General features: G+C 50.6%; 2 protein-coding genes across 3 annotated transcripts in view; one reads left to right on the forward strand and one right to left on the reverse strand.

Annotated features, from left to right (window-relative positions):
- LOC144383640 (breast cancer anti-estrogen resistance protein 1-like) overlaps nt 1-1,773 on the forward strand; it is a 29,181-nt gene extending 27,408 nt beyond the window's left edge. For both annotated transcript variants that reach the window (XM_078081929.1, XM_078081928.1), the window contains exons 7-8: nt 238-324; nt 601-1,773. In XM_078081929.1, the coding sequence (XP_077938055.1) occupies nt 238-324; nt 601-1,146 (633 nt within the window). In that variant the 3' untranslated portion in view covers nt 1,147-1,773. The remainder of the gene's footprint in view (nt 1-237; nt 325-600) is intronic.
- A 4,754-nt stretch (nt 1,774-6,527) lies between these two features.
- LOC120812799 (C-signal-like) lies at nt 6,528-11,166 on the reverse strand. Its single transcript, XM_078081930.1, has 7 exons — nt 10,628-11,166; nt 8,984-9,038; nt 7,994-8,190; nt 7,672-7,726; nt 7,404-7,522; nt 7,171-7,281; nt 6,528-6,723 (listed from the first exon to the last, which is right to left on the reverse strand). Exons 1-7 carry the CDS (start codon nt 10,772-10,774, stop codon nt 6,610-6,612), a joined length of 798 nt encoding a protein of 265 aa, XP_077938056.1. The 5' UTR covers nt 10,775-11,166; the 3' UTR covers nt 6,528-6,609.
- Between the last annotated feature and the right edge of the window lie 374 nt (nt 11,167-11,540).

The following is an 11,540-nucleotide window of genomic DNA, read 5'->3' on the forward strand; positions in this document are numbered from 1 at the left end:
GGAGAGCAAGGAGAGTAGGAGGAAGAGGTCCGTGTGTGTGTGTGTGTGTGTGTGTGTGTGTGTGTGTGTGTGTGTGTCTGTGTGTGTGTGTGTGTGTGGCCGTTGAAGTAAAGTGCGTCGGAGGTCGTTGTCGTTGTTGTCGTCACCACTAGAGGGAGACAGAGTTCGCGCATGTGTTGTTTTTATATTTGTATACTTCACAGCAGATGTGTAACAGATGTGCGCTTGCTGCCACAGGGAAAGGAGGAGTTTGAGAAGAACCAAAAACAGCTGCTGGAGAAAGGCAACATCAGCCGACACAAGCCACATCTGGAGCAGCAACAGGTACCTGCGCGTGTTTGTACATGTCGATCACGTCCTTTCTTTAATTCGGTTTTTATGGACTAATAAAACGTCTTTACTTTACTTAAAACAGTCATTAAAAATGTAAAACGTTGTGGTGAAATATCGCAGTTCTCCCATTTGGTGCGACGTCTTCATCACACGTAGACACGGCGTCTCCCGCCCTCTTGTGTGTCGCTTTCTCTTTTACCAACGGACCCCGTGTGAGGGTCATTTTGCCAAAGATGATCGACGTGGACGCGTGTCTCCTTCCTCCAGATCAAACAGTTTGAGCGGCTGGAGCAGGAGGTCAACCGGCCGATCAACAATGACATGACGGGCTGGGTCCCGCCCCCGCACCACCCTTTGGCCAACCAGCAGGCCCCGAGCGGCTCCGGGTCCCCCGCCGGCTCCCGGCTGTGCAACGGCGACCGCCAGCTCCTCCTCTTCTACCAGGAGCAGTGCGAGCAGAACGCGGCGGCGGTGAGCGACGCCATCGACGCCTTCTTCGCCGCCGTCGGCTCCAGCCAGCCGCCCAAGATCTTCGTGGCGCACAGCAAGTTCGTCATCCTCAGCGCGCACAAGCTGGTGTTCATCGGCGACACGCTGTCGCGCCAGGCCAAGTCGCCCGAGGCCAGGGCGCACGTGGCCCGGAGCAGCAACGCGCTGTGCGAAAAGCTCAAGGACATCGTGGTCAGCACCAAGGCGGCGGCGCTGCAGTACCCGGCGCCCGGCGCCGCCCGGGAGATGACGGACAGGGTGAGAGAGCTGGCCGGCTGCACGCAGCACTTCAGGGTGCTGCTGGGGCAGCTGCTGCTGCTGTAGGGGGCGGGACGCTGACTGACAGGGGGGCGGGACGGAGGACCCGGAGCCCCGCCTCTGGGGGAAACCTCCCCTCGGCGAGCTTTTTATCAGAGACAAACTACACGGGACGTTCTATCTTCAGCGGGCTGGTTGTAAAATAATCACTGTAAATATTTAAGTTACTTATTTAGTCAGAAACGCAGAATGAAACTGAGTAAATAAACATGTCTCCATATCTCACGCTCGATACCTGCATCTATGTATCTACATCTATAGACATGTAGATGCATGGATACGTATATAAATACTGCCCTTTTTTTTGGGAGAAAGAAAAGATGAAAACATAAATGTAGTTTCTAGACGATATCAGTGATTGTTGTTATTATTACTGTATAACTCTGTACCATCGTGGTTATGGATGAGATGATTGACTGTCAGCTGTAGAACATCTGTGCTCTTCTCTCCCTGACGAAGGCCCACTTTCCCAATAAGCACTGGAGCGCACACACACACACACACACACACACACACACACACACACTCAAGCTTCACCCGATGGCGAGCCGGCGGTTCTTGTCCACACCGGTTCGGGCCCTGTGGTGCTGGGAGGCGTCATGTGTCCAGGTTATTAAAGATGCTTTCAGTGCCTCTCCGTCGCTTCTTTTCTGGGGAAACTTTACACAGGTTGTGTTGGTGGAGCAAGAACGGAACCGCAAACCTGCTTTTTAGTATCAGCACAAACAGTTCATTGTGATTCCTTCCGATCACCCTGTGTGATCCACGTCATGTGAACAGAACGAACATCAAACACGCAAGCGGAATGAATCATTCATGGAGGGTGATGATGTGACACATGTAGTGGGAATCGTAGACTAACAACGATGACAACAGCAGTAATTGTGTCTTTAATGTCGTTGCATCACAGACAATAAACATTTCACCCGTAAGGAGACAAACTTCACAAACCTCGTTACTAACAATGAAGAACAGTAGACGTGGAGGGAAGTGGACTGTGCTCAACGCCACATGACATCATTCACCCCCTGATGACGGGAGAACCACACACAGTGACAGCTGCCCGTCAGTCACTACCATCCACACACTGTAGTCGTAGCTACAGGAGCCACGTGTCTTGCTCAAGGACACATGGACATGCGGGTTACCCCGGCATTGAACCGCTCACCCACAGAGCCGCAGAAGTCCAGTAGGACCACTGAAGGAACAGCAGCTCCAAGGCTGAAAAGGTCATAATATAGATGTTGACAAAACTCTTTGATGTCATTTATTTTCACTTTGAATCTAATTTTTACATTAATGTTGAAACTCTCGTTGGATTAGTACTTTTTTTACAGCCTTTTGCAATTGGCTGCACATCCAAAAGTAACTCCGCCCAGTTTGGTCACCTGCTGTTGGGTCACGCATTTAATTACCTTCCTCTCTGGCTCCATCTAGTGGACGGACCTGGAATCACTCGCTCGCCTAATCAGACGATAACCTCACCTGCACCACAACACATTCACCAATTACACCCTGGCCTTCAACGCCATTTTCATCTCATATCTAACTGTACTCATAACATCATCATCCTACATACGACTCACCTCATTTAGTCCAAAATCAAACGGGTGACCTTCAGTCTGCACACGTCCTCTGTCCCGAAACTCGCACTCGGCACAGAAAAACTCCCCTTTCACAATAACCCTTCAACGGGTCAGAAAATGCTCAGGAAGGAGGTCAGAGTTCAGACCCTCGTCTCGGGCTAAACGGGGTGAGATAGACAACATACGCAATATGTTCAAATCAGAATACGTAGGTCCTTTGACTTCTTCTGCAGCTCTCAAATCCTAATTCGTCCTCGTTCCTTCTGCTCCGACTGTAAAACGGTGACAAAACCCTGAACCTTTTTCAAATGATTGATCTTGTTGATGTTTTACAACACGCTGTTTGTGGGAGTCTAGTTCAAACAGCATTTCTCTTTCGTCAGCATTTGCTTTTGGATGACCGACACGTTGTGCTGGTCGTAGACGTGCGACGTATAAAGTACCGACTTTAAATGTCTGTAGGAGTTTTGCACTTGATTGATCTGCGTTTACTCTCTGCGCTGTCGCCATGGCGACTGGTCCTTCTGGTTAGGAAGCTTCCTCGCTGACCCGCCATGATGAGGGCTGTTTGAATTCTCTAAATGCTGAGGAAAGGAGCTTCCATGCCTTCAGAACCACGAGACCATGCTCTATGAAAGGAAAGCAGATCAGTCCGTCCCACAATTCCTTGCGGCGGCGCTATTTAAACAGTGGCGTGACAAGCCCCTTTCCTCAGCATTTAGGGAATTCAAAGAGCTTCCATCACTTCTGGCTCGTTTCACCCAGTTAGGAACCTTCCTGAGCAAATGTGACAATTCAAATCCGGCCGCATTCCTGAAACGCCGCGGTTGTCCTCATCACATCTCCTAACCTTCTTTCCTCGACACCACGACATTTTCCCCAGAGGTCAAGGAATTGAGGTTATTGGTTATTTTTTGGACTATTCTAATCCAGTCAAACCTTCGGGGGAAGCAGCGTAAAGAAGTAAAGACGAACTGTTTCTCCGAACAGATTTCTCAAATGCATTTTTCTTTCTTACTCAACACATTTCTAAAGTTCAAACAGGCCAAGTGCCATTGAAGACCATAACGTGGTCTTCTGATGAGTGGGTTAACAGTACAGGCCCAGCAGAGGGCGCCCATGTGAAGGCCTCATGTTACTGGACGAAATAAGGTCTTACTTTTCAACCCCTCACGTCCGATGTAAGTCCGGTTAAAATGTTTGTTTCCAAAATAATTGAAAAATAAAATATTTAGGATTTATCTTGGTTTATTTAAATGTAGAAGGAACTTGCTTAAATGATACAGATACAATAAGATTATTAATAATAAGATTAAGACAAATTAAGACTAATGTTTGGCCTTTTTCATTGTATTTTTATCTCTGTCAATGACTGAAGGAGACTGGAGGAGCTCACAGACTACTGGCACTAAGGCACTAAGGTTATCAGGCCTGCTAACCCGTTCTGGGGAGGCGCCCCGAGAAGAACGGTGGTGGATTTATGTGTTCATTACAACAAACCTTCCTGCATGTTGTCCACACGGCGTCTGGACCTGCTCCAGGTTGCGGCTTGTTGACTTGTGAACGTTGTGTTGTCTCTAAAGTTGGATTTCAGGCTACTTGAAGTGGACTTCAGAGTGCTGGAAAGCATCGTCAGACAGACCAGAGAATGTTTTATTTTTTAAAGATGGTTTCTCCAGTTTATGGTTGTGGTGCCAACCAGAGACCAGCGTGCGGTAACAGTTGCTAAAATCTTGTTCTTCTTTTTGCTTCACTGAAGCGTAATGGTCCCATTTCTTTACAAAGTCCTTTACAGAAGCGTCTGCTCTTCCCCGTTCACCGTCTTCATCAACTTTAAAGCCAAATGAAAGACCTTGGTGAAGGATTGGACTCATCTCTATGGGTCCCTTCAGGGCAGCACTCTGACTACGGGAATGCTTTGAATCCGAGGTTGACAGTGTCTCTGTAGGTTCTATGGGATGAATGCAAATTTAAAAAGCCATATCATGCCCAGAGGACAGTGTGAGCATTTCTACAGGACCATCATCTGCTACGGACCCTCTGCCCAGAGAGGAATAGGAGGAGGGTCCAGAGCAGGTGGACGCTCATAACACCACTGAACATCAAAGGGGGTTTTGTTATGTTTGGATGTCTTTGGGATAGGGGTGGATGGGATAGGGGTGGACGGGATAGGGGTGGACGGGATAGCGGGATAGGGGTGGACGGGATAGGGGTGGACAGGATAGGGGTGGACGGGATAGGGGTGGAAGGGATAGGGGTGGACGGGATAGGGGTGGATGGGATATAGGGGGACGGGATAGGGGTGGACGGGATAGGGGTGGACGGGATAGGGGTGGACGGGATAGGGGTGGACGGGATAGCGGGATAGGGGTGGACGGGATAGGGGTGGATGGGATAGGGGTGGACGGGATAGGGGTGGACGGGATAGGGGTGGATGGGATAGGGGTGGATGGGATAGGGGGGGACGGGATAGGGGTGGACGGGATAGGGGGAGACAGGATAGGGGGAGACAGGATAGGGGTGGACGGGATAGGGGGAGACAGGATAGGGGTGGACGGGATAGGGGTGGATGGGATAGGGGGGGACGGGATAGGGGTGGACGGGATAGGGGTGGACGGGATAGGGGTGGACGGGATAGGGGTGGATGGGATATAGGGGGACGGGATAGGGGTGGACGGGATAGGGGTGGACGGGATAGGGGTGGACGGGATAGCGGGATAGGGGTGGACGGGATAGGGGTGGATGGGATAGGGGTGGACGGGATAGGGGTGGACGGGATAGGGGTGGATGGGATAGGGGTGGATGGGATAGGGGGGGACGGGATAGGGGTGGACGGGATAGGGGGAGACAGGATAGGGGGAGACAGGATAGGGGTGGACGGGATAGGGGGAGACAGGATAGGGGTGGACGGGATAGGGGTGGATGGGATAGGGGGGGACGGGATAGGGGTGGACGGGATAGGGGTGGACGGGATAGGGGTGGACGGGATAGGGGTGGATAGGATATAGGGGGACGGGATAGGGGTGGACGGGATAGGGGTGGACGGGATAGGGGTGCCTACGCTTGGGTTAGAAAGAATACGAAGCCGGCAGCAGAAGCTCTTCATTAGAAGGATGAGCTGGCCGACCGCCCCTCATTGTTCTGTCCAATCAAAAGAGGTGCGTGATTTCATTGTATGCTGCTGGCTGCCCCTCCCCTCTATCGCCACGGTGTCCTTTCTGTTAGCTTTAAGCTACAGGCTGCTTCTAAAGGCCTAGGGGAAGATCTCATGGGACCGGCCTGAGACTGGAAGCAGCGCAGTCAAGTAGAAGCTACATAGAGAAGAGATTAGAAGGAACAGCACGTCCAGTTTGTGGAAAAAACGTATCAAAATGAAGTTAATATTTTGATGAAGAACATCATCTTCAAGAAAAACGTCCTGTTTACGTATCTCAGTCCAATTTATTTTCCCCAAAAACGGTGTTTCTTCTTCTTCTTCGGCTACTTGTGAAGCCGTGCTGTCTGTGTGCAGCAGCGTGATGTTCCTTCCCTGCTGCCTCATACCGTCTAAAACACACAGCAACGTGACAGCTCTGCACACGGTTCTAATTATCCAGGTTTGGGATCGACTACAGATTCATTTCTGTGCTGACTGAGCTTAAGAGATTTAAAGGAACCGTTCGCATACAGTAACTCTGTCTGGCTTTATGGACACTACGGACGATGATGCACAAAAACACGCCTTCAATGCAGCTCAACGCACCCGTTTCACAAAAAGTGACTCACTCTGATGGACTGTTTAAGAAACGTGCAGTAAGAGAATACAATGAAATCTCTATTTATTGTTAAAAAGGATTGCGATTGACAGGCGCTGGGGGGGGGGGGGGGCTTTGCACGGCGACCTCTACCAGGGGATCGTGTTGCCCTGCCAGTCAAGGAGCATCCCGCCGTGTTTGTCGCTGAGTGATGACATCACGCCGAGCATGCCGCGCACGCTTTCCTGCGCGTGCAGCGGAGCCTGTGGGAGACGAGACACAGGATTTGTGAGTCAATGGGAATGAAGGTTGCTTAGAGAACCACGGGCCAGATGCTCTCACATGCATCAGTAAGGGAGGGGCGGGTGGATTAACCGAGGAATGCTGAATGTTACAGGTAATACGTCCTGTTTGTCACATCACAGCAAACAATGCGCTTTGTCGACCCGGTCTGCTCCCTCAACCTTTCAGTGCTCCTAAAAACCACAATGAGTACTCATCCGGTTCAGAACAAAGGCCTGTGCATATCTTTTGTCCGTCCACCTGCCTACGGTATGTAAGTAACAATCGCCGGCTGATACTGGGAGCAGCCGTGCAAAGAGTGGAGCCGGTTCAACCTGAAAACATCTGGGGCAGAGAACAGCGCGTCCGAGCTCTTCTTTCCGCACACAAACCTGCGGGACAGCTTGTAACGCACGAGAACAGCTCACCTCCTCCCCTCCCATCCCAGTGCGGACCCAGCCAGGGTGGATGGCGGTCACCAGTATGTTGTGTCTCCTGAAGTCCTCCGACTGACAGCGAGTCACCATGTTCAGCGCTGCCTGGCAACCAACAGCAAAAAGGACAGAAGCTTTGGTGAGACGTCGGGCCCCTCCGGGATCAGGTCCCCCCCAACGGAGGAGGCTCCCGTGTCTCAGGTAGACCTTGTGAGGTGGAGCAGTACCTTGCTGGCCCTGTAAGCGTACATCTGCGCCCGTGCAAAGGTCTCTGGGCATTTCTCTATGGATGAGACAAGCGTGGACATGTTGATGATGGCCGACCTTCTGCAGGACATCTGATCACCTGTGACAAAGAGAAAGGCGACATGACAAATGAGTACTACTAGTACTGCTACTACTACCAAAAATAAGATATATTACTGATATGTCTCATGTGTATTGACTTTTGTGTCTTTATGCATGAATGACAGTTGGCGGATTGCACTTCATTACCCTCCTTTTCAGGCGAGTCCATTTCTGCGGCTCTCTGGAGGAGTGGAAGAAACATCTGGAGAGAGAGAGGCGATGGAGTGAGTGTCTACTTGTGTGGCAGCTGCAACGAGTAAAGATCCGAATCTAAGACGTATATGATGTTACCCGAACGTGGGAAGTCTATGTGTAGAGCGTGAGCATGCTAACCAGCTAGCTAGCTAGCTGGCCCGTCCCCTCTTGTAATTCAACAGGCATGTGATCCTGCGTCGGAGTCCGTCTGTCAATCATCTCTAATTGTGAAACGTCGACACTAAACGCACAGAGAGACTGAGACTGAACCAACCTTGGCGATGAGAAACGGTCCGACCACGTTGGTTTCGTACACCTGCATCATGTCCTTTTTGCCGGTGGCAGACAGCGATCCCGGCATGCCCGGTTGGTTGATGCCAGCGTTGTTAATGAGGAGGTTCAGGCCGTCGGCCCCGATCCGCTCGTTCAAGGCCTGGAAGGCGGCTGATACGCTGTCCTCGTCCGACGCGTCTGCAGAATGCAAAACGAATATTCCCGCCTCAGCCACCGTCCAGTTTGAACTTCAGCCTGAATTACACGTTTGATGTCGGATCATTTTGTTTCTCAAGAAGGTCCCATTTTGTTGTAGAATTGTTGAAGCATAAGACATGGACACACGAATTACAAAGACGTCTGAGAATCACACACATTGTACTAATAGCACAGAACAGGTAAGAGCTTTGGATAATGATTCACGAATGGTCTTGCATGAGCCCGGCGCAGCGGGTCGGGGGGGGGGGGGGGGGGGGGGGTCCTGCCGTTCTAAAGGCTGCTTTGCAGAAGATGGCCGTGCTGATATGCTGGGTCAACACAGGCCTGCTGACAACACAACGCACAACCTCCCGTCTGCACCGCAAGGACCACAAGGGTGGATCGCCCCTATAACTGCCTTCAGTACGACGATCTAGCTAAATAACGCTTCTTCTTTTCTACATGTTGTATGATTCTACGATCCTTCCTGCTTGTTTGCTGCTTTGATTCGGCACATTTCAGCAATCGGATCATGATTCACACAGAATGATTGTTGCGTGAATGGATGTTTGCACAGTGAGTTTCTGCAGAGCATAATAATCAATGAACGTCAACGTTCCCAAACCCCAAAACGTAACGTTACTGCCTGGAGGAAAGTCTGTGTTCCCCTGAACACCGGGCTGCTAAAGTTACAGGGAAATGACACCGGGGGAAAGTTTTTCTTCCCCATGACTCCTCCAGGGCTTTGTGATACATCAGCGCGCACAGATACAGTACATGAGGCGGTGTTTACCTAGTTTCAGCATGGTGATTTTTCCAGGATATTGAGTTGTAAGGTCTCTCAGGGCCTGAAGGGAACACGTGCAAGGAGGGAAACATGAAGAATGAAAGACAAACAGACGCTGGGAGGAGACGGACAAAGAGGAGCAAGTAGTCCAAACACAACAATGTTCTCAATGTCCTTTTGCATGTTTCAGTCGAGTAATGTTTGGCGAGCTGGTCTCTGTTTTATGTCACGTCAACAACACCAGCAATGCACAATGTTTTCAGCACATGGGAACAATAAAGGTTAACAGAAACTTGCAGGGCCCCTTTATCTTTTTCTGCAGATCAGCTTCCAGCGTTTCTATGAAAGCAGGCTAAACACGTCCTGGACTTTACTGTACTGGACACAGAGATTAAACCGCTATCTGCTAATCACCTCGATAACGCCGCTCCCTTAAAGACACAGTGGAGCGAACGCAGGTTGAATGAAAGGAGGCGATGTTGTGGTGAACGTGCCGTTAGTCCATCGGGGGACTTTCCAACTTGTTTTAAACGACGTACAAGCGAATTGTGAGCAGAGAATATTCAGCTGAGCATCAACATCCCTGAGTGACATCGTGCTGTATTAAAGACCAGAGCGCAATCGAACCGACTTGTTTTGGACAATGACTTTGAGAGAAGAGACATTTACACCTCTACAATGTCCCAGTGGATCATCGTCTTTCCCCCGAAGGACAACGTGGCGACTCGTTGACTCGTAGCTGATGATGTTGTTGTGAGAACGGATCCCTGACGGACCTCCCGCACGGCCCACCGTACGCTCAGACCGCAAGGCGTCCAAAGTTACACTTCCTGCGTTCCAACCCAAATATCACACATCATCAACATTTATCACCAGTTCAGTCGAGATGATCATGCAGAGATTCCCATCATTTGAATTATCGGTGTGCAAACAGTCTTCAGTCTCATCATATTCACACTGACGTGTTCATATTATATCAACAAAAGTCTCCCAATGACGTCATCGGTACTTATTCCAACACAAATCACGCTGTGGTTATCGAGTCAAAGCCACTTTGTTCTTACTTTGTCACTTATTAACCAGATGTGTATTTAACCCTGAACTCCTCCCTATTACAGCTGTGCATCGCAACAAACTAAAAGAAATCCCGTTTCACAATCGCCTTGTGAACCATTCAGGAGAGTCATCGGCCGTACGGGCCGAAGCAGACGATCTCCACGACCCCCCTGAAGCCACCCGATCGGACGGACGATAGAGGAATCTGTAGAAATTGGAATTTGCTGCTTTCTGGGGGAAAGAATGCACATTGGTCTTGACATGAGATGCGGCCATCAAATTGATTTGAACAAAAATAAAGATCCTCCCAAGGCCATGTAGGTCTGTTTGGTGCGGAGGGGGAGGGTCCAACACGGTCAACCGTCCCCGGACAGTCCTTCCAACCGCATACAGGTAGAAGGTTATTCAATAATTGGCTGTATTTAAAAGCTGTTTCTTGTCTGCGTGGGTTCAGGCTCAAAACCTCAAGGAGAGACGATAAATCAATCCGATACTCCTGTTAGTAGCGCACACACACACACACACACACAGTGGACGTGTGTGTTAGCTGTCTATAGCAGTGCTACGATAAGCCCTCTCGTGGAGGCGTCTCACCTCAGCCCCGGTTCCCTCAGGCGCTCTGCAGCAGGCGTAGACGTGAGCCCGGTGTCCCGTGGTCTCTGCCAGCTGCTGGACCAGCTCCAGGCCGATGCCCCTGTTGGCCCCGGTCACCAGAACGTTGCCCTTCAGCCTCTCTGCCATGTCTGCGGATCAGCTGTCACTCCAGAGCCGCCTGACTCGTCTCCCTGTCTGTCTGTGTGTGTCTGTGTGCTGCAGCCCGGGTGCGTCATGCACTTTATATAGGTGTGTACCAGGAGGAAGGACTCTGGCCCTCCTGCATGCCGGGTGGACTGTGTTGAAAGACTCGCCACTGGTTCCTGTCCCACTCAGAACAGGAGCTGCCAGACGCCTCTAAGCCGTTGTCTTGCGACGGCGTGTTTAGCAATCACTTCAAAAAATGTGGTCATTCAGGCTGCGCAGGATACGATGCACCGGCGACAGGGTTTCCAAATGTGCAGCGACGTCAAGACTGTCGGCGTGTGAACAGCTCACCGCAGCGTCAGAGCCACAAAGTTACCACACCGCCAGAAAGGAAAGAAACGAGGACACGGACGGCAGAGGACGTCCTCGCGGGGGGGGGGGGAAGACATCTTCTCTTGGCTTGCTTGTTGAAATGTATTTTTGAACCAGGAGAGGATATAAATGGACGTGTAGTTCCGTCGTATTACCTCAACGTGTTTCATCTAATGAATGAATGAATCCAAACACCGATGACTGTGGTGGTTCTGTTCTGCATAGTGAGTCTCTGAGGCGCCTTCGGGCCTCTTTTGGCGGCTTGTTTGGGTTTTACAGACAAAAGGTGCTTTCGGCAGGTGGAGCTGTGCGTAATTCGTCGTCTGCCGGACGTGTAGAACGACAGCAACCGGTTGCAGTTGTTCGTCATGTCAAGTTATGCGTAAATCTTTTT

Source organism: Gasterosteus aculeatus, chromosome X (genome assembly GCF_964276395.1).
Source record: "Gasterosteus aculeatus chromosome X, fGasAcu3.hap1.1, whole genome shotgun sequence".
NCBI classification, from domain to species: Eukaryota; Metazoa; Chordata; class Actinopteri; order Perciformes; family Gasterosteidae; genus Gasterosteus; species Gasterosteus aculeatus.

Coding starts and splice junctions, on each gene's coding strand:
- LOC120812799 (XM_078081930.1), bottom strand. CDS start 10,774: ATGGCAGAGAGGCTGAAGGGCAACGTTCTGGTGACCGGGGCCAACAGG. Junction 7,523..7,671: donor GGACTCGCCTGAAAAGGAGG/GTAATGAAGTGC, acceptor TCTTTGTCACAG/GTGATCAGATGTCCTGCAGA. Junction 7,282..7,403: donor ACGCTTACAGGGCCAGCAAG/GTACTGCTCCAC, acceptor GTTGGTTGCCAG/GCAGCGCTGAACATGGTGAC.